The 19,156-nt window shown below is 50.3% G+C and overlaps 1 protein-coding gene across 2 annotated transcripts in view; it reads right to left on the reverse strand.

Moving 5' to 3' along the window:
* Nucleotides 1-533: 533 nt before the first annotated feature.
* The window catches only part of VPS53 (VPS53 subunit of GARP complex), a 156,883-nt gene continuing 138,260 nt past the window's right edge, over nt 534-19,156 (reverse strand). The window contains exons 22-23 of one of the 2 annotated variants that reach the window (XR_007146837.1): nt 14,617-18,936; nt 534-836 (exon numbers count right to left, since the gene is read on the reverse strand). Coding sequence is in view for 1 of the 2 variants with exons in the window: in XM_047832644.1 (XP_047688600.1) it covers nt 18,766-18,936 (171 nt within the window). In the remaining variant the exon portion in view is untranslated. Of the gene's footprint in view, nt 837-13,928; nt 18,937-19,156 lie in introns of those variants that run through there. The other variant, XM_047832644.1, reaches the window with a different exon arrangement.

Genomic DNA, 19,156 nt, shown 5'->3' on the forward strand with positions numbered 1-19,156 from the left:
CGGAGGGAAAGAGGACCTACTCCGAGTATCCTCAGGAGATTCGGGGGGTGGGGAAACCCCACCCCCTGGCCTGGCTGCTCTGCTGAACAGGCTGTGACCACACCAGACAGGGAAATTCTGCAGTGGGCGCGAACCGGAACCTTGAAGGACTTGGACAAGCTCAGCAGGCTGCCCACGGGCTGTCCGGGGGGCTGGGGCTCTCCGGTGGGGGCCACAGCTTCTCATTCATGGCAGTTCCTTTCTAAAAACCAGATTGGGGGATTGCTCCCTCCTTTGGCTTGACAGAGAGGCCCTGAGTGGGAACTCGTTTCAATAGCTGTCAGCTGTAGCTATTCTCAAATCTAGTGCTTTTGCTCAGAGACCTCCGTGATTTATCAGTTACGTATTGGAAGCTCTCACCCCCACCAGCCCCCCTACCCTGGGAGTTTCTGATGGGTGTTTAGCTCAGGGCCTCAAGCAGGAGGTGTGCCTAGACCTAGCTGGCAGGTGCCAGCTCTGGGGGGAGGTGTGTCCTGGCCGGAGGAGAGGCGAGCTCTGTGCATGCTCCACGATGGCAGCCAGTCCGCATCCTGGCAAAAACAAAGGATACTTGTCCTGCCTGGGACCTGTTAAAGTCAGAATCTAAAGTGAGTAGATGTTAGAGGTCTGCTGGCAAACTTTAGCCCTCCTACCCTCCTTACCTCATCATGTTCAGGTAACAGAAAAGGGGCTTGACTCGGTCCAAGTCACATAGCTGGTACAAGGCACCTTGTCTTGGATGGTCCCCAAGGTTTCGTCACTGGAAAAGAAACCTGGCAGGTGCCTCTGTACTGGGAAGTCATTCTTTCATTTAGGGCCTGTGGGAATAGATTACAAAGTCAACGGAGCACAGTGTTAGCTCAACGATGGACTGTTAGCAATGGGCCTTGCGAGATGGGCCAAGTATGTGGCTATGTTGATCCCACCATGTGCACACCCCAGACTGCCCTGCCTCAAGTGGGGCATCCCAAAAGGGTTGGCAGTGCCTCTTGGGGTTGTGGCAAGCATGGGGTGTTGGCAGTAGGAGGACTCAGCGCCCTGGAGGGAACTCACCCCCCAGCATTCCCAGGTAGATCCTAAGAACTCTTCCCTAATCCTGGTCAGGTTAGGAAAGGTGTCCAGGAAGATGGCAGTTGCTCCAAGGAGGTGATGGCCTTCAAGGTCATCGGCCAGGAAGAGGTGGAGTGTGAGACTGTGGAACGTTGGCATGTTAGGCCAGTGCCCCAGCTCTCTCCATCAAAGTGTGGTCTGTTGTGGGGAGCTTGGGAGGGGTCTCCACCTGCACCTGCTAAAACCCGGGAGCCCAGCACTGCCACCCTCTGAGGGAAATTCTGAAGCATTTGGATTATCCACATTCTGACAGAAGATCCACAGAGACATCAAAGCTGCCAAAGTGAGCCAGGGGATCCGAACCTCCTGGCTTTGTGGGAGCCAGGCAGATCAGAGTGATGCCTTTGAGGCACCCCTTCCTCCTTGGCTCCAGGGTCATCAAGCAGCTGGCCCAGGATTTCACATATCCTCTTGGCCATCAAAGTGGACCCAAGAAGCATCCACACACTGACCTCCATCCTGCCAAAGTTTTGTCTGATCCCCAAGAACAGGTCCTCAAATCTACAGTGGATATCAGGAACTCTTCAAGCAGAGCTCAGTCAGGGCTTTCTGAATCCAGAGGATATCCTTGGCCCTCACCCAGGACAACTACCAAGGAGTTCCCAAAGCCTAAGCTGTTGGCCCACCACGGCCTCCTTCCCCACAGAGGAACCCAGCATCGACACACACAAGAAACTGGAGGGGCTTGAAGAGGTATCCAGCTCCGGGTCTGGACACTGATGGAGAAGTAGAGTTGGAGACCAGGGTCCCAGACAGACTCCTGTGAAACAGGTGCACCCTCTCCCAATAAGCTGCACCAAACTCTGACCCTCCATTGGCTCCCAGCCAATCAAAAGACAAAGAGGAAGGACCCAAGGTTTGTACACTCTTGCTAGACTGTCCTTGAAGAGCTTCAAGGTAAGTCCGAGCTGACTGGAAGCCACATGGGGACCAAGGAGAGGGTGGGGAACATCCTGCCTGCACAGGCATCTCCATCGACTCATGGCATTCCTGATGGAGATGAGCAGAGGTTTTCTTACAACAGAAATTATCCAACTTCAACCTGACCACGTGTCCTTCTGGGTGGGAGAGCAGGGGGACTTCCTTTGTAACTCAAAGGGAGCCATGTAGCTCAGACTGGAAATCAGTTGTATTTCCTCAGCCCTGAGCAATGAGTTCATGCTGTAAATGTACTGTGGTCCTTTGGAAGATCCCCACTTCCCTGGGCTCATCATTGTCCTACATCTTATTCCAGATTGCTTTCCACGGGATGTTTCTTTAAAAAATCTCTAACCAAACCTTGGGAGGGATGATGGATTCCACCTTTGCCCCCTCCCGGTCCAGCTTTGAGGCCTTCTTCTGAGGCATAGCAGGGGCACACCTAGAAATCAGGGGGGTAGCTACACGAAACAAAACAAGACCATGGAGCCTGCTTAAGAGTGGACTCTTCTCAAAGCTGTCTTTTCAGAGCGTGCCAGGGCCATTGTCCCCCTGCCTGGTTCACAGAGACCGGTGTCCTCAGAGGACTTGGCTTCTGGCCTGGGGCCTTTCTCAGCAGGGTCTGAGGAACAATGATGCCAGTCCTGCATTCTCCCTTTTTCTGCACTAAATTAAGCTGATGGCTGAATGGAGTTGAATCAGACAAGAACAGGGCAGGACCCCCACAACTGCTGCTGTTTATTGTTTTGGAACAGCCTGTCTTCGGTAAACCCGGCCAGCCAGAGGATTAAAAACAGCGACGGCTCCAGCATGCTGGCCTGTGCCCCGTGCCCCGTGCCACCTTGCAGTCCCAGCGCATTGGGCCCTGGAGTTCTGGAATTCACAGAGCCGCGGATTTGCCTTAGTGTTGAATCAGGTCCCCCCTTTCCTTCACATGCACCTGTATCAACCAAAATGCTTTTTTTTAAATTAAACTTTATTTCCATAAGTATTTTGGGATTAAGATTAGAGTTTTCAAAGAACATTGAAAGGGACCTGCCATATTCAATAAAAAAAAAAAAAAGGAACTGAATAAAAAGATATACTCACAGGAGTGTGTGCACAGGCACTGGTGAGGATGGTTTATAACCCTGAGCCCTGACACTCACAAAGGTGATGTGAGCCACATAGAGCCAAGGGACACCCAAGTTCTGGCTTAGCAATTTCAGGTTGAAGTGGGCCTGAGGGAACAGGTCAGTTCCTCTTCTGTTTTTTTTTTTTTTTTTTAAATGTCTTTTTAAATGTTTATTCTTGAGAGAGAGAGACAGAGACAGAGACAGAGACAGAGCTAGAGCAGGAGACGGGCAGAGAGAGACACACACACACAGAATCTGAAGCAGAATCCAGGCTGAGCTGTCAGCACAGAGCCAGACATGGGCTCAAACTAACGGACTGTGAGATCATGACCTGAGCTGAATTGGATGCTTAACCGCCTGAGCCACCCAGGCGCCCCCCCACCCCCACCCCCCGGCTCAGCTCCTTTTGTGACCTTTCAACTGGGAGACCACCTGGTCAGGTGGGAAGACACCTGGTCCAGCACAGCTGGCGACACTAACCTAGAAACTGCATGCAGCTTGGGATGGAGTCAGGCTGGTGTCCCCTGGGGGGAGAGCCCTGTGACCCCAAATACGACTCCGTCCTTGAGGGCTCCTGATTTGTAAGCTGAGAGCTGTGCTCCCAAATGCTCCCTAGTTACACAGAAAAGGGCCGTGGCCTCTGCAAAATAAAACCCAGATGGGATTTTGCAGAGAGCTGGGGCACATGACCTCCTTGGACCTGCGTCAATACACTTGCACTCCTGGCTCCGTTCTGCGTATTCACACTGGACAGGACTTGCAGCCCAGAAAAAGAGCCCTTAGTTGAGCAATTGAAGTTAAGCCCCTTGGCTCCTTGGCTGAAAGGCATGATAGAAGGGTGTGCTGTCACTGTCCCTGGGCAACAGATGGCCGGTCCGCGCTGCCACGCTCCAAAGGCAGCCTCGAGACGCCATGGTGTTTCAGGACCACCCGGGGACGCCGGCCTGCCCGGGCTGTGTGGGAAGAGATGGTGAGTGGGAGCCCGTGGAGGCGGCCAGTTGGCTCCATAGTGATGGTCTGACCCATGGTGTCCTTCCTGGGAGCCAGGGCCCCTAAGTGCTTTCCTCTCCTCCCCCAAATTCAAAGCAGGATACACGCAGGCAGGAGGCGGCTGTGGTTTGCAGCTATGTACAACTGGAATCTCTTGATACTTGCTGAAGACATTTACGTGCCTTTGAAGAAATGTTTTTCAGTTTTGAGTCTTTACTGAAAATTAGCCAGGGGTGGGGGAAGGACTTGATGAGGGAAGAGAGGTCGTGAAGAAAGTGTTGTCTCCCGTTTTCCCAGGCCGTATCACTGGGGGGTAACTGGAATTTGACCTTGCACTTTTGCAGGATGACCCTAAGCACGGACAAGCATTTCTGGAAACTTCTGAAGGTGTCTCTCATGTGCTCATAAATAAATCTGGTCATACACATGGGATGCCTGCTATTAATTTCCCTTTTCCTGCCCCTACCGCCCCTGCTTCTGGTTCTGCTAAGTCATGTGACAGTGTCCCACCACGGCCCCCCAGCAGGCTGCCCTTGCGGAGACCACCATCAGCCATGCCGCTGCCCCTTACCAGGCGCTACCCGGAGCCCTGAGGGCCGCTGCTGCCAACACGGGCGGTGGGGGGAGGCTATATTTGTAGTGCGGTCCTGGAGCAGTGTGGCTTTCTTTATGCCTGCTTCCTGCCCTAGGACTCAAACTTGAACCCTGAAGGGCTAGGCCAAGAGGCAAATAGTAAAACAGACAAACAAAACCAAACCCCCCTTTGAATTCCAAATCTCCCTCCCATGAGTCAGGCCTGTCCTTCTGGCCCCTTCTCTTCGAGGCTCCGGGGTCCTGCACGGAAAGAGGTTGTCTGGACCTGGGGATGATGAAGATACTCAACTCTAGCCTCAGCTGGGGACCTCTGCTCCACCAGACAACCATCAAATATCACCCAAATCCCATCTCCACGTCCTGTTTTTGAAGACTGAAAACTGGACTCTGATATCCCAGGGAGATCAGCTGCCTTCCTTTACATCAAGGCTGTCTGTCTGCCTGGCAGGCTTTTCAGGCCAGAGCCACCAGGTAAAGGATCAGAGAAAGGGCCTTCTGGTGTTAGTGGGTGGTATTGGAAGCAGGAGTTTCTAGAATGCCAGATGCCATCACCTTCCACATCCCAAGACAGGCCTTCTGCAAAGGACACAATGCCTGCCTGTCCTGCTATACACTTGTAGTCAAAAGAGCAGTTAACACAAGCTCGGCTGGGCCTTCCATCCCACAAGGACAGTAAAAAATCTGGGTTCAGAGGTGCCTGGGTGGCTCAGTCGGTTGGGCGTCCGACTTCAGCTCAGGTCATGATCTCACGGTTTGTGGGTTCGAGCCCCATGTCGGGCTCTGTGCTGAGAGCTCGGAGCCTGGAGCCTGCTTCGGATTCTGTGTCTCCCTCTCTCTCTCTGCCCCTCCCCTGCTCATGTTCTGTCTCTGTCTCAAAAATAAATAAAACATTAAAAAAAATCTGGGTTCTGGGCTCCTCATTGAAATACTATTTACCAGCAATCTCCTGGCCTTGTTCCACCAGAATGCATTTCACTTCTACTCCCAAGGCTGGTAGCTCTTACCAAAATCCACTTGGGATTCATTTGAGTAAGCCTGCTCTCCCACAAGGCCCATTCATTCAACCAGCACCTACCAAGGGCTTATTCTGTGAGAGGCAGAGTGTGGGAGCACAGAGGGGGCTCCACCCGGCCTGGGGAGGAAGGGAGGCGAAGCTTGGGCAAAGATTTCCGGAGGAAGTAGCATGCGTGCTGATCTTAGCACACCAAGTATGAAACAGGCGGGCAAGGAAGGGGCGGGGAGAAGGCAGAAGGAACAACAGGTGAAGGCTGGGAGCTCTGATGGTCTTTGTTGATTACCGAGAAGTAGCCCCTAAAGCATCCTCTCTACCAAATGCTACCTGCTTCGTGGTCAACCTGGGGAGCTTTCTGGTGGCCACACCCAGGATAAACTGCCTAAACTGGGGATAAAGGGCATGTTGGAATCCAATCACGTTTCCTTGAGTTTGCCTAACAGTCTTGGACTAGATCTTGAGACCTCGTCGCAGAGCTTTGGCGGTCATCTTTCTCTTCTGCCTTAACCTCACTGGGTAGAGAGCACTGAGCGCTGCAGACCTGGCCAGGGTTCCAAGTTCAATCCCTACTGGAGTCAATTAGTTCCACTCCTGGACATGCATCCTGCAAAGGTGATCAAGGGAAGCAAAGGTTAGGGTGGCTGGCTTAGTCTAGACATGCTCTCGGCTGGAAATGCCATGTCAAGTACGCGGCCACAAGCTGTTAGTTTTCTTCTTCACTTGTAATGGGGATTGTTTTGTGACTATATACACTGGCAGACGAAAGGTTAATACTCTTTTAATTTTTTTAACTGGACTCAGTTTAGCTCCTATGCCCCGATTTTCTCTCAATGGAAAACTGTCTTGCTAACTCAGTGTAGTTTCTTATCTTCTGGAAATGACTAGTGGCTTTGGGTAATTAATATTCTTGTCTTTCTCTTTTGCCTGGGTGGCATCTGGAGGGGCTTATAGAACACCACGGCAGCAAGGATGGGGTGGCTGGGATGAGTGCCTGGTCCACGGTCATCTTCCTCTCTCTCTGGCCTCCACTAAAGTATAGCTTGTTTTGCTGGGCCCTGGAATGCTACCTTCTGCTTTCGATATCCATAAGCCACCTGTTCTGCATCACAGTTGCCCTAGCCTAAGGTATCTTCCAATGAGCTGGCCCTTTCACTACTTCTGGGAACTCAGGGGGCTTGGGAGCCGTCACCTCCCCATGATGGGAGTGTGAGGGACTCTGTGAGGTGCACCTCTGTCAGGCCTGTCTACATAATACCCTCACACACAGTTTCTCTTCCTTCGGGTGCCTTGTTGAACGCAGGGCTTCTCTATGGGGTCTGTGGTCTCCTAGGTTGATCACTGGAAGCCGGGTAATGGCTTCTGGATCAGGACTTCCCTCAAACTTATGGGGGGTCTTTTCCACCCCCAGAGGGCTCAGCCCAGAGTGGTGAGGTTCTGGATTTCTTTTCAGTGACCTTTAGCCTCTCTGCCTAGTCATATTCCCTCTAGTTTTTCCTTTCCTGACCGTCAAAATCCTCCTTTAAAATGGAAAAAGATACTTATGTCAAAATCCACTGTCCTGTGATGATGGCGTGGATTGTAAGCAAAGTTCTCCAGAATTTTGGCTCTTAAAATTTATTTTTTTAATGTTTATTTATTTAGAGAAAGAGAGAGAGAGAGAGAGAGAGAGAGAGAGAGAGAGAGAGTGCAAGAGGGCGAGTGTGAGCAGGGGAGGGGCAGAGAGAGAGGAAGAGAGAGAAAATGCCAGGCAGGCTCCAAGCTGTCAGCACAGAGCCTGACCCAGGGCTTGGTCCCATGAACTGTGAGATCTTGACCTAAGTCAAAATCAAGAGTCAGATGCTTAACCAGCTAAGCCACCCAGGCGCCCTGGCTCTTAAAATTTAACGGTAGGGGCACCTACCTGGCTGGCTCAGTTGGTAGAGCATGCAACTCTTGATCTCAGGGTAGCAAGTTCGAGCCCCACATTGGGCACAGAGATTACTTTAAAAAAAATTAAAGGTACATGTTCAGAATAAGAAACAAGGGGCACCTGGGTGGCTCAGTCGGTTAGGTGTCTGACTCCGGCTTAGGTCATTATCTCACATTCGTGGGTTCGAGCTCTGCATCGGGCTCTACACTGACAATGTGGAGCCTACTTGGGACTCTCTCATTCTCTCTCTCTCTGTCCCTCCCTGACTTGCACTTTCTCTCTTAAAATAAATAAATAAACTTAAAAAAATACTTTACAAAATAAGAAACAAAAACAAAACAAAATGCTATCCCAACACTCTTGCGTTGCCAGCCACGGCTTTAAAGACCACTCAAGACTTTCCTCTCTACTACAAAATCACGAAAGTCTATATAGGTCTGAAGCTAGGAATTTAAGCTATTCCATCTCTATCCTTTCCCCCATTCGCACCTGAGGGCAATGCCCACAGGACACCCTGCCTGCTCCCAGAGTGGTGGGGAAAGTGGAGAGGTACAGAGGAATAGGAAGGATGCCCAATTTAACATCAAACTATCACCTCTCTCATGCACAAAGGATAGTCATTGCTGTCATGAGGGACCCAACAAAGCACATCCTCCAGCAGCCCTGACCGTGAAGGAAGCCACAGGTCATTTGCTTAATAAGAAAGCTTTCTTGCAACATGATACGGCACCAGTTGGGTCACATTTGGTTTTCTGCAACAAAACCCAAAGGGGAACTTCTGCTTCCTGGGTCTCCTTGGGCACAGCTGCAACCACATCCTCTAGATCAAGGAGCAGGAAAAAATATCCAGGGCAAGTGATGTGGAGAAGTGGGCACACACACACACCATCGAGGACAGTGTGCAACAAAACCATCTCTGTGGAGGATGTTTTGGTAAAGAGCTAGCAACCTTCTAAATGTGCACATCCTTTAAAGGGGAACAGGACAATTTTAGAAGAGTATCCTACAAAAAGACGAGAACAAGTAAGCAAAGATACTTACACAGAGTTTCACTGATGAGGTGTTTCTAACAGCCAAAGAATACAAACCACCTGTTTATAGATTGATGGGAAACTAGCTAAATCAACAATGATATATCTGAACTATAAAATACCAGGCAGTCACTTAAATCAATAGATCTCTATATGCTGAAGAACAAGATGTCTTAAATTATGTTGTTAAGCTGCTTACTATTGACTTTTTTTTTTTGGCAAAAGCCCCTCTTCCCCCCACCCCCCACAGTATAGAGACAAAGTCTAGAAGGAGAGCAGGACTTTTGATATCTTGCCACATTGTTGTTGTTTTCAATTTTTTTATGTTTATTTTTGAGAGAGACAGAGAGCAAGCAGGGGAGAGGCAGAGAGAGAGAGGGGGAGACACAGAATCTGAAACAGGCGCCAGGCTCTGAGCTGTCAGCACAGAGCCCGACGCGGGCCTCGAACCGTGAGATCATGACTGGAGCCGAAGTTGGATGCTCAACTGATTGAGCCACCCAACCCTGCCTCCCCTGTATCTTGCCACACTGTTTTAACTTATTAACAGCAATACCGATATGATGCTTTAAAGAGGAGTATTACTGTTGCAACATTTTATAAGGTAAGGAAAATGGAAGCAGCAGCCCAGGAAACACTCAGAACCATCAGTGTTGCCAGTTAGGAGACAGGAGACTGGCTGGAGTGGGGTTCACACCAGCTCCTTCTGAGAAAGCCTCGGAACGAAGAGGAAGTCCCTGGGCCCAGTCGGGAGACCACGGAGAGGGGCTTCCCCATGCTGAAACCCCACCTCCCAGGCCTTCCGGGGGCCCACAGTCTTGACTTGTTGGGGCAAGTTGCATTTTCTCTTGATTAATAATTCAGAGATCAAGGATCAAGTAACCGTATTGGTTGACAGTGAGAGTTGTCAAGTGCGACTGAGTCTAAGGCTTGGTGATGCAGGAGCCAGGGAAGGGAGGTGGTGCCACAGAGACATGGGGGGTTCCAGGAAGGCGGCTGAGCCTACCTGGGGGTTACACAGGAGCTAATGATGGGACGTGAAGGTAGGCTGAAGGGAAGGACACCAGCTAAAAATCTGAGAAACCTCTGAAGGCACAGCAGGTGTTTGCACCTGTGATGAATACATTGCCTGAAGGAATCCGGAGTGAAGACCTTGGGGCCTGACCACAGTCAAGGCTCACTCAGGTCAAGAAGAGCCAGTGAAGGAGACCAAGAGGGACTGGAACAAGAAAGCAAGGCATCACGGGGGTTTCGGGAGAATTCCCGGGGAGGGGTGGGGAGGACTCATCAAATAAATGGAGAGTGCACAGAGAATGAAAGTTTAGCAAGATCATCAGCGACCTCCAAGAAACATTTCTGGAAAGTAGCTGATTGGATACCTTCTAAGAGGAAACGCGTGTGGGGGATGCAGACAGAGGCTGTCCCTCTCATCTGAAATGATAACAAAAACAACAGCAGTAGCATGGGGGCTGGGAGGGTGGTGGGATCATAATGGGGAGAAAGCAAGTGTTTGAAATGCTCAGAGCCTCAATTTCCCATCTGCAAAAGAAGGGATTTTGACCGACGTTCCAAAAACAAGTAAACATGCTACCTAATGCTGACGCTCCGATTTGGAGCTTCCCGACCCCAGAGCCAAGCCACCGCTATAACTAATGCACAGCAAATGACCATACCAATCCCCTCAGCAATGAGGCTGTGTGTGGGGGCACCCTGAAGCAGCCACAGTCCCTGCGCCCATCACCTCTGGCCTTAGCACCCCATTTGTCCAAGCATGAGGTGACAGAAGCACAAATGTTACCATTTCTAGGTTTCAAGTCCCAGGGGGTTGGGGAAGCACCAATACACAGGTGTAACCCGTGGGGCTCGTGGGAGATTTGGAAGAAGGATGGGCTTCCCCTCAAATGGTGCCCAAGCCTCCGCCGCCCCTTCCAGTTGGCACGGTTTTGTTCTTAGAGCACAGCTGCCTTGCACGGGGGGCTCCTTGCCTTCTGATGTCCTTCCTTCCACCCTCCCTGCCTCCCTCCCTTCCTTTGTTTATTTTTGAAGGAGAGAGAGATAGAGTGTGAGCCAGGGAAGGGCAGAGAGAGAGGGAGACACAGAATCTGAAGCAGGCTCCAGGCTCCGAGCTGTCAGCACAGAGCCCGATGTAGGGCTCGAACTCATGAACTGAGATCATGACCTGAGCCGAAGTTGGACGCCCAACGGACTGAGCCACCCAGGGGCCCCTGATGTTCTTCCTAAAGGTGGCAGGGCCTCCAGGGGTCTCCACGTGGGATGTGGGTGATGGGTCAGGTGTGTTGCTGACTGGGTAGTGAATTTCAAATGAAACGGTGCTCTCTCCTGTACAAAGGTGACGCTGCCCCCCAGCCCACCCCACTCCACCCTGAGGTCAGAAAAGTCATGCGTGGCAGCTATTAATGAGGGTAACAGCTTCCAAACTGATTTCTGGGCGAATCTGGAGTTCTTCAGAGATGTTCTGGTGGGCAAAGGAGCTCCACAAAGGTTCAATATTAACTTCTGCCTGAGAGTGCATTTAAAAAAAAATTTGTTTTTTTAATGTTTGTTTATTTTTGAGAGAGACAGAGACAGAATGTGAGTGGGTTAGGGGCAGAGAGAGAGGGAGACAAAGAATCTGAAACAGGCTCCAGGCTCCGAGCTGTCAGCACAGAGCCCGATGTGGGGCTTGAACTCACAGAGCTGTGAGATCATGACCTGAGCCGAAGTCAGACGCTCAACTGACTGAGCCACCCAGGCGCCCCCCGAAGAGTGCATATTTAAAACCTATTCTAAAAACTAAACATTTGGGGCAACTGGGTGGCTCAGTGAAATTAAGTGTCTTGACTCTTGATTTCAGCTCATGGTTTGTGAGATCGAGCCCTGCGTCGGGCTCTGAGCTGACAGTGCGGAGCCTGCTTGGGATTCTCCCTCTCTCCCTCTCTCTCTCTGCCTCTCCTCTGCTCACCTGCTCTCTCTTTCTCTCAAAAATAAATAAACATATTAAAAAATACCTAAATATTCAAAACTGTAACAGTACAACATGCATCCTCAAATGTGTCTCGGGTGCAAACGTACGATGATACAGACCCTTTGTGTGTTAATCTGTGCCGTTAGGGCTGCTCACGTACCCGTAGACCTCAGGATCAAGAGTCCTTGTCACGTCTGTGTAACTGAAGGGTGTCGGGGATTGCAAGGAGGGCTGTTAAAACAGAACTGTGTTAGCTGCAAATTCTAAGCTGGATTAAATCAAGCTTTCTGTATTCTGTGCAACCAAAGCCAAGCACAGAAATAAGTTGGATGCTGGGATTGATAAAGTGTCATCCATCACCTGAGATTTAAAATGCTATTTACTGCAGTGGTTTCAATGCTCTCTCTCTGATTTGCTTTGAAAGTTACTTGAACTTGTAACACGTATTAATAAAATAGTTCTGTAGAGTGAGAGTCCCACGTAAAATGGTGTCTCATGAATTTGAAAGCCACAGGTGTGGCACAAAGAGCATGGGTGGACCGAGACAGGAGTCAGACTCTGGCACCACCACCTGCTGGCCGTGGCAGTGGCATCTGCCTTCCAGGCCTCCAGGTCCACGTCGACAGAATGGAGCTGGCCACACCTGCTTAGCAGCGATTTTGATCCCACGAGGTAGCACCTCGTATTCAGGATGCAGTAAATACTCAGCAGCTGGTTCCCGTCCAGATACAGAGAGCACGGAAGAGTGCAGACCCCTTGGTCCCCCTCACGATCAAAGAGATGATCTGCCTGCCCGACAGTATGGGTAGCTGGGGCTGCAGCCAAGGGCCCGGACGAACCCAGCTGGGACCTCACCTACAGTGGGCGCCCTCCTGTGACAGCATAGCCAGCCACCTGTAGTGCCAACGGCATGAAAACTTTAAGAGCCGTGCCAGGAAGGCAACAGGCATTGGGCACGAGGTCGTGGGGTGTCTCTGTGTGTGAATTCATGTTTTTCTTTCTACAACATTGGCTATTTTTCCGTCTGCCTGCTAATGCTCTTCAGGGTCTGCTCCAGGCAGCCCAGCCACAGTGCTTTAGTTTGGGAATAATTCTGGGGCACGCAGTCTCTCCAGCAGCTGGTCTGCTTCCCTTCTCCCCGAGAACCGCCTTTCTTTTCCATCAGCACAGAGCAAACATGCACAAGAAGATAGAGTTTCTCTCCATCACTTCACCTGGCTCTCCTGAAAGTGGCTGCCCGCTTTGCAAATAATTTCCTTGGCCTCAGAAGCAAAGGAAAGTTTGTGGAGAAGCTGTTCTTAATTTCTCACTTTTGAAAAATGACCCCAAATGGGAGGAGGCACGGCAATTGTACAAATTCCATTTGCTTACTGAGCAGAAGCTACCAGAGCCCTGAGATTAAGTGATAAACATCCCTAGGGGACAAAGCGCTGAACCCTGTTTAACTTTAATATCCCTCTATCACTTAGCATTCTCTGTATCAATATCCCCAAAGCGGATTGAAAACCCAGATTATAGGGATTCAGCTGGCCTTGGGAAAGGTCTAAACTTCTTTGAAAGGCAACTGTAAAGTAATGCAAATAGCTAGTGAACCTCTGCCTGTCCCAAGATATTCTTCCGTAGTTTTTTGGGTATTGTAGGAAAGGGGGAAAAAAAAAAAAAAAAAAAAAAAAGGAGGGCAGGCAGGAATTCTGTCCCTGCCATGAATGGCCAGTTGAAGTCTGGTCTATGGACACCAGACACCGTATTTAAAGAATTTGTTTGGAAGGGAGCCTTTGGCAACCTTTCTAATTTGCCTTCAGAGGAAACGTGCCACATTTTCCACAACAGGCAGCCCAGCCAACACCACCAGGAGGGAGGAAGCTCTTTTCTGTCTGTAGGGTTATCCCTAAATACTGTGGAAACAGCAGCTGTTAGGACAAGGGGAATAGAGGGTTCGGAGAGTCTTAAAACGCTTGAATAAGTTGGATATCACTAGCATGACCTGAAAAGGCAAAGACTTGGGGCGCCTGGGTGGCTCAGTCGGTCGAGTGTCTGACTTTGGCTCAGGTCACGATCTTGCGGTTCGTGAGTTTGAGCCCCGCTTCGGGCTCACTCTGCACTAACAGTGCGGAGCCTAGGAGCCCGTTTTGAATTCCGTGTCTCCTTCTCTCTCTGCCCCTCCCCTGCTCACGCTCTGTCTCTGTCTCTCAAAAATAAATAGACATTACAATTTTTTTTTTAAAAAGGCAAAGACTAGCTATTCCGCTGCTCACCCCCGAGGCAGCCTGCACACAGCAGCATGGTTATGTTGTCACCTGGCCATTTTGTTCAAGTCAGTCCAGGGACAGAACAAGCCCTATGGCCACCCACCATCCAGCCAGGCCGGGCACTGGTGGTTCAGGCCTGGCGAGCGATAATGGACACTTACTTCGTTTTTCACGCTGCCTGATGGCTGACAGAGCGTGTGCACGCAACCTGGTCTCCCGTGACCTACACAATCCTATTCATTATAACCCCCTTTTACAGATCCTGAAAACTAAGGTTCGGAGGACTAAGGACTCGTCCAACATCAAGTCAAAGTGCCGTAACCGGACCTGGAGACCAGGTCCTTCTGTAGAAATTTCCAGTCTCAGGCTGCTTTTGTTTCAGATGGACACATTCTTCCTACCCTGCTGCTCTCCAGTGGCTGGTTATGTTGGTGACAAGGACGAGAATAGGGCAGGTGAGCCACCTCGCACTGCTCTTCTGGAGGGTTCTAAGGAAAAGTCTCTTTTCTCATCAGATTGATCTCTGGGTACCCCAGTGAAGTGGGGAGGGGGTGGAAATAAAGAATGGAAACTAGGTAAGGCTCTTGAAGCCAGCCTAATGGAAGTGCTGCAACAGATTTTCCACCGCTGAAGGAAACGCCAGACTTCCCAAAAAGTTCACTGCAAAATGCCCACCCACTTATTACGGAAACAGGATTAACTTACTGTGTACAGGACAGAACTCATCTGCAGTCACATGGAAAAGCAGGCTATGACCGGAACAGTAAGGTGGAGAAGGGAAAGTCAACAGGACAGAAATTCAGAGCACAAGAAGGGTTCCAGATCGGACGCAGCATGCTCTACGCGTATTTAGAGGTGTCCAGCAGACTGGACGTGCCAGGACCGCGCTGATGAACGAGTCTGTTTTCAGGCACTGCTTCCTTCGGCCGTCAGGGAAGGGGCACATCTTCATCGGGGAGAAGGGGAGACGCTGCGGAGGGCCCGAGGTTCACAGGCTTCCTGATTCTTTCCTATTGTCCGTTCTGTTTTCTGTCATCAGTAAGGAAATACACCCTAGCAAATGACATCCAGTAATGCTTTAATTAACTGTAGTACTTTATGCTCCAATATGCACCGCGAAATCACTTCCAGATGGGGGAAATGAAAGATATTTACACAAAAAAGCAGTCCCTTTATTTTAAGGAAATTGATATCTCCCACAAGTATAGAACTTTGAGGGTCTGGGAGGCTATCTATTTTGATAAATACTAGGATCAGACTGGAAATTGAGATTTACGATATAAAATGGATGCCAACTTTTCATGTGTCCGTGTTTCCAAGGCTATTGTTTAAATGGCCCGATGCAGTTCTAATGATTTTATTTTTAGAAATCTGACTTGGAGTAGAGAAGTGTGAAACACTTGCTCTCACCGTCAGCCAGCTAGTTATTCTGGAGATTTCTCTTCCTAGGGAGAGGAATTACATTTCCAGCTGTGACCTTTTGGCATTTCCCCTAGCATTCCGTAAACAGGGAGCTAGGTTTCCTTGTCCAACAGCAATTCAGGATGGGCTGGTGGAGCACCCCCACATCAGGCAGCAGCCGCAGACGTGCTTGCTCGCCCTGTCCGGTCCGTAAATGTCATCCTGCTCCCTCGAAGTCTGCTCTCAGTCCCGTTTGATCTGCACCCAAGAGCCATCCTCGGCTTGAGAAAGGAGGCACCTTTTTCTGGGGGCAAAGTCCTAGGTACTAGTTCTTGGTTCTTTAAGAGAGGGAGGAGTGGCGACAGTTTCACTTCCAGAACCGAACTTGGAGGTCCAAACACTCTGTCCACCCATTGTGGTTCCTATCACATGGTTATGATTCAGACAGAAGTTTCTCCGGCCTGGCCACCCCTAAGCCAGCCGTCAGGAAGTCTGTCCATAAAAGTAGATCTTCATCAATTACAAATTACCAATATGTATTTTAACCACATAAAGTGGCTTCAAGTTTTTTTTTTTGTTTGTTTTTGTTTTTTTAGGAGTTAGAGAAAGCGGGGGGGGGGGAGGAATGGGCACAATATCTAATTTAGCTTAATAACAGAGTTCTTTGTTACTGTTTTTATCTCCTTTATATATGTTATTTTGAAGTGACAATCATATATCAAATTTCTCTTTGGGGCCAGGTTGTCAAAACGGAAAGAATCTTCTTAGTCTGTATGGGGACAGCACAATTCTGGCATGGTCCCTGTCATCAACACAAGCTTCAAATTAAAGCCCCTGGATGTTAGCAAAGAGTCTTTCCCATGTTGGTACCAGCTCAACGGTACAGTAATTACACTTGTTAGAGAGTTGGGAAAAATAAATCTTCACGAAAACGTGCTACGGGAACACTTTGATAAAGCAAATGTCGCTCTATTGCAATAGTTTCTAACAAGGGGGGTAAATGTTCCAATCACCCACATGCCCAGACCCCACTCCAGACTTCCTGATTCAGAATCTCCAGGCAACTGTATTTGTAAAATGGGCCCCAGGTGATTCTGATGCGTACCCCCAGTTGAGAAACATGCAGTCTTTAGAAGATGCATACGCGGAATTCAGACTCTATCAACGAGACATTTAGCATAACTCCTACTGACATCTGTGGGCTCCTTGGAGATTACTGACAATGTAATAAATCAAGAAAGCAACTTCCCTGGCCGTGACCACCAACAGGGGGGAAACAGCGGCTTGACATCTCAATGCGTTACGGAGACGTCCAGAAAACAACTCCTCAGAATGAACCAGAGAGAGAAGTGCGGGTCTATAAACACCGAGAGTGACAAGAACCAGGTGCAAGAGTCCACTGGCTCTCCCAGCTCCCCAGGTTGATGACAGATGGCTGAAGTGCCTGTGCTGTTTGGAGATGGGCCCATCAGCCCTTCTTTCAAGGGCAGGAAGAGAATGTTAACCTCCCTCAGTGCGCGCTGTGGGGCGTCACCGGGGCAGCAGGACGGCTGTCCCGGCAAAGTGAAGTCCGGGCAGTGTGCGGCCTGCGCTCGCCCTGTCCCCTCCCCGGCCTTTCTGCACTTTTCTCATTTAGCAATCTTTCCCTAAGAGAGCTCAGCCAAAGGTCACACCTCTTACTTTCTTCTCGGTGTTGTCCAGTTTGAGAAGCTCAGCACATACGAGTCATACTGACTAGCAAGAAGAGACTGGAAGCCGGTGAAGAAGTGAGGCCTGGGATCAAAGCTGCAGCCGATGGGCTGAGTCTGGGACAAGGCTGATGGAGGGGAAGGGGCGCCGCACAGACTGGTTGCATTGGAAAACAAGAAAGGGAAAAATAATCAGTTCTTGGTCTGGTTTTCAAACCTTAAAGTTTCCTCCTTTATGGCTGTCACATGTTTTATGGATTTTCAGGAAACTTCCTCTATCCTGAAAACTCATTTTTGAGCGCTAGTTGATATCCCAATTTTATCCTGAGGGCCTGTTATGTGCATTTTCTGTAAAGAGCTCCTCCTTCCTCCTTAGCGCTCTCTCCCCACCTGGCCAACACATTGTTCAGAATTCCCGAACAATGCAGACACGAACGGCGGCTGCCCTGAGGCTGTGGTCCCGGTTAACTGAGGCTCCGTTTCCACTGAACCAGGCAAGTCAGGGCAGCTACCTGACATGCTGCCCGTTCTCATGCTGCAGGATGATGTGGGGACTGAGCGGCTCTAGGGGGCAGCTCTCTTCTGCAAAGCCATGCTGGCTGAGAGCCAGTGGACAGGCCGGGCAGGCCGGGGGTCAGGCTGTGTTCTGGGCTGGCGCAGGCTCTGAGCAGGTGTTTAAGGTCAACATTCTGTTCCGAAGGTATGTTGTTCTGGCACCTCACGTCACCTCTGTTGTTTCAGATCATTCTGGAAAGTAATGTGGATTTGAAAATACATGGCCAGGAAGGAGATTAGAGGGCCCAGGCCTCCTGTGCTGTCCCACAGCGTCATCTGAGGAGAAAGCCTAGGACAAGTTTTCTAGGAAAACTTCCTAGTTTCTTTTCACAGAAGGCAATCCCTCCCCCTAGAAGTCAGGGCTAGAGTGGGAATAAAGAAATGGAGAAAATAATCTGCTTACAGCATGCGGTGAGTATGCCGAGCAGAACCCTCTCTCCAAGGCAGATATGGGTGTACCCCCATACCCAGGCAAGGAGCCCCAGGGCACAGAGGGCACCTGCTTCTGAGGCCTAGCACATACAGTCTTCCTGGGTGAGACACACAGAGGGACTTTCTCCTGAGACACATACAGAGAGGGGACCGGAGATTACGGAGATAACCTGGCCTAGGCATGACAATACATACCGGGAGATGGATCTAGAAGGAAGAATGCACCTGCTTCCACTGCCTTCATCAGGCAAGACTAATGTCCTACAGCTGTAATGTGTCACTGCATTAGCTCAGGCCCCAGACCCAAGCCCACAGAACAGGGAGCACAAATCTTAGCGTCTGGCTGCAGGGGTAAGCTCCCACAGCAGCAAATGGAGGAAGGGGTGAGATCCAGGGCTTCTACCCATGTTGTCTGGCCAGGTGGGGCAGATAGGGCCACGTGCCAGAAGGTGTGACAGCAGAGGTGAGGCTGTAAAGCCAGTGACGAGCAGTTCAGGAACACAAGTGAACCGCAGGGCCCTTTCACCCACCGCTGCCTCTGCTATAGAATCAAAGACCAACTCTGTAGCCTTTTTATCACCCTGCCCTTGCTTGGCTTTTTGATTAGGACAAGAATTAAGACAGGTCATGGAGAAGACACATGAACAACCCAAATGTCCCAGGAGGTTTCAGGATTGATGATCTGAGAGTCAGGGGGAATGCAGGATTGGTGGGGGGCTTCCAGGCAGCCGGGTGCTGAGGGGCACCAGCCAGGGAAAACAGTGCCCCATGCATGCTCCTACAGTCTCTTTTTAATCAGTTTCTCTAGTTTGCGGATGCGAGAGGATTCCTGTTCTGGTGTCGGAGCCAGTAGTGACAGCGAGCCGGAGCCTTCTGGCCCTGAAGGCGGGGTGGGGAGCCTCTGGCGCAGGAGCTCCAGCATGCTGCTCTGCTCGCTTCTCTTCAGCCCCTGAAGTTGAAAGAGAAAGGAGGGTAATCATGACATCTGGCCCCAGTAAGTCCCCAGGGGAGAGTGCAGTATCTCGTGTGCTGTTAGCCACGGCTGTGCAAACAGCATAATTGCTCTAGGCTGAAGATGAACACTTCCTTCGGGGGCGTTGCCTGCCGTGGGTAGTAGCCTGGGAGAAGAGCGGAGGGAAGAAAAACGGGTGAAAGGAAAGGAGAGAAAG

The sequence above is a fragment of the Prionailurus viverrinus genome, chromosome E1, assembly GCF_022837055.1.
Source record: "Prionailurus viverrinus isolate Anna chromosome E1, UM_Priviv_1.0, whole genome shotgun sequence".
Taxonomy (NCBI): domain Eukaryota; kingdom Metazoa; phylum Chordata; class Mammalia; order Carnivora; family Felidae; genus Prionailurus; species Prionailurus viverrinus.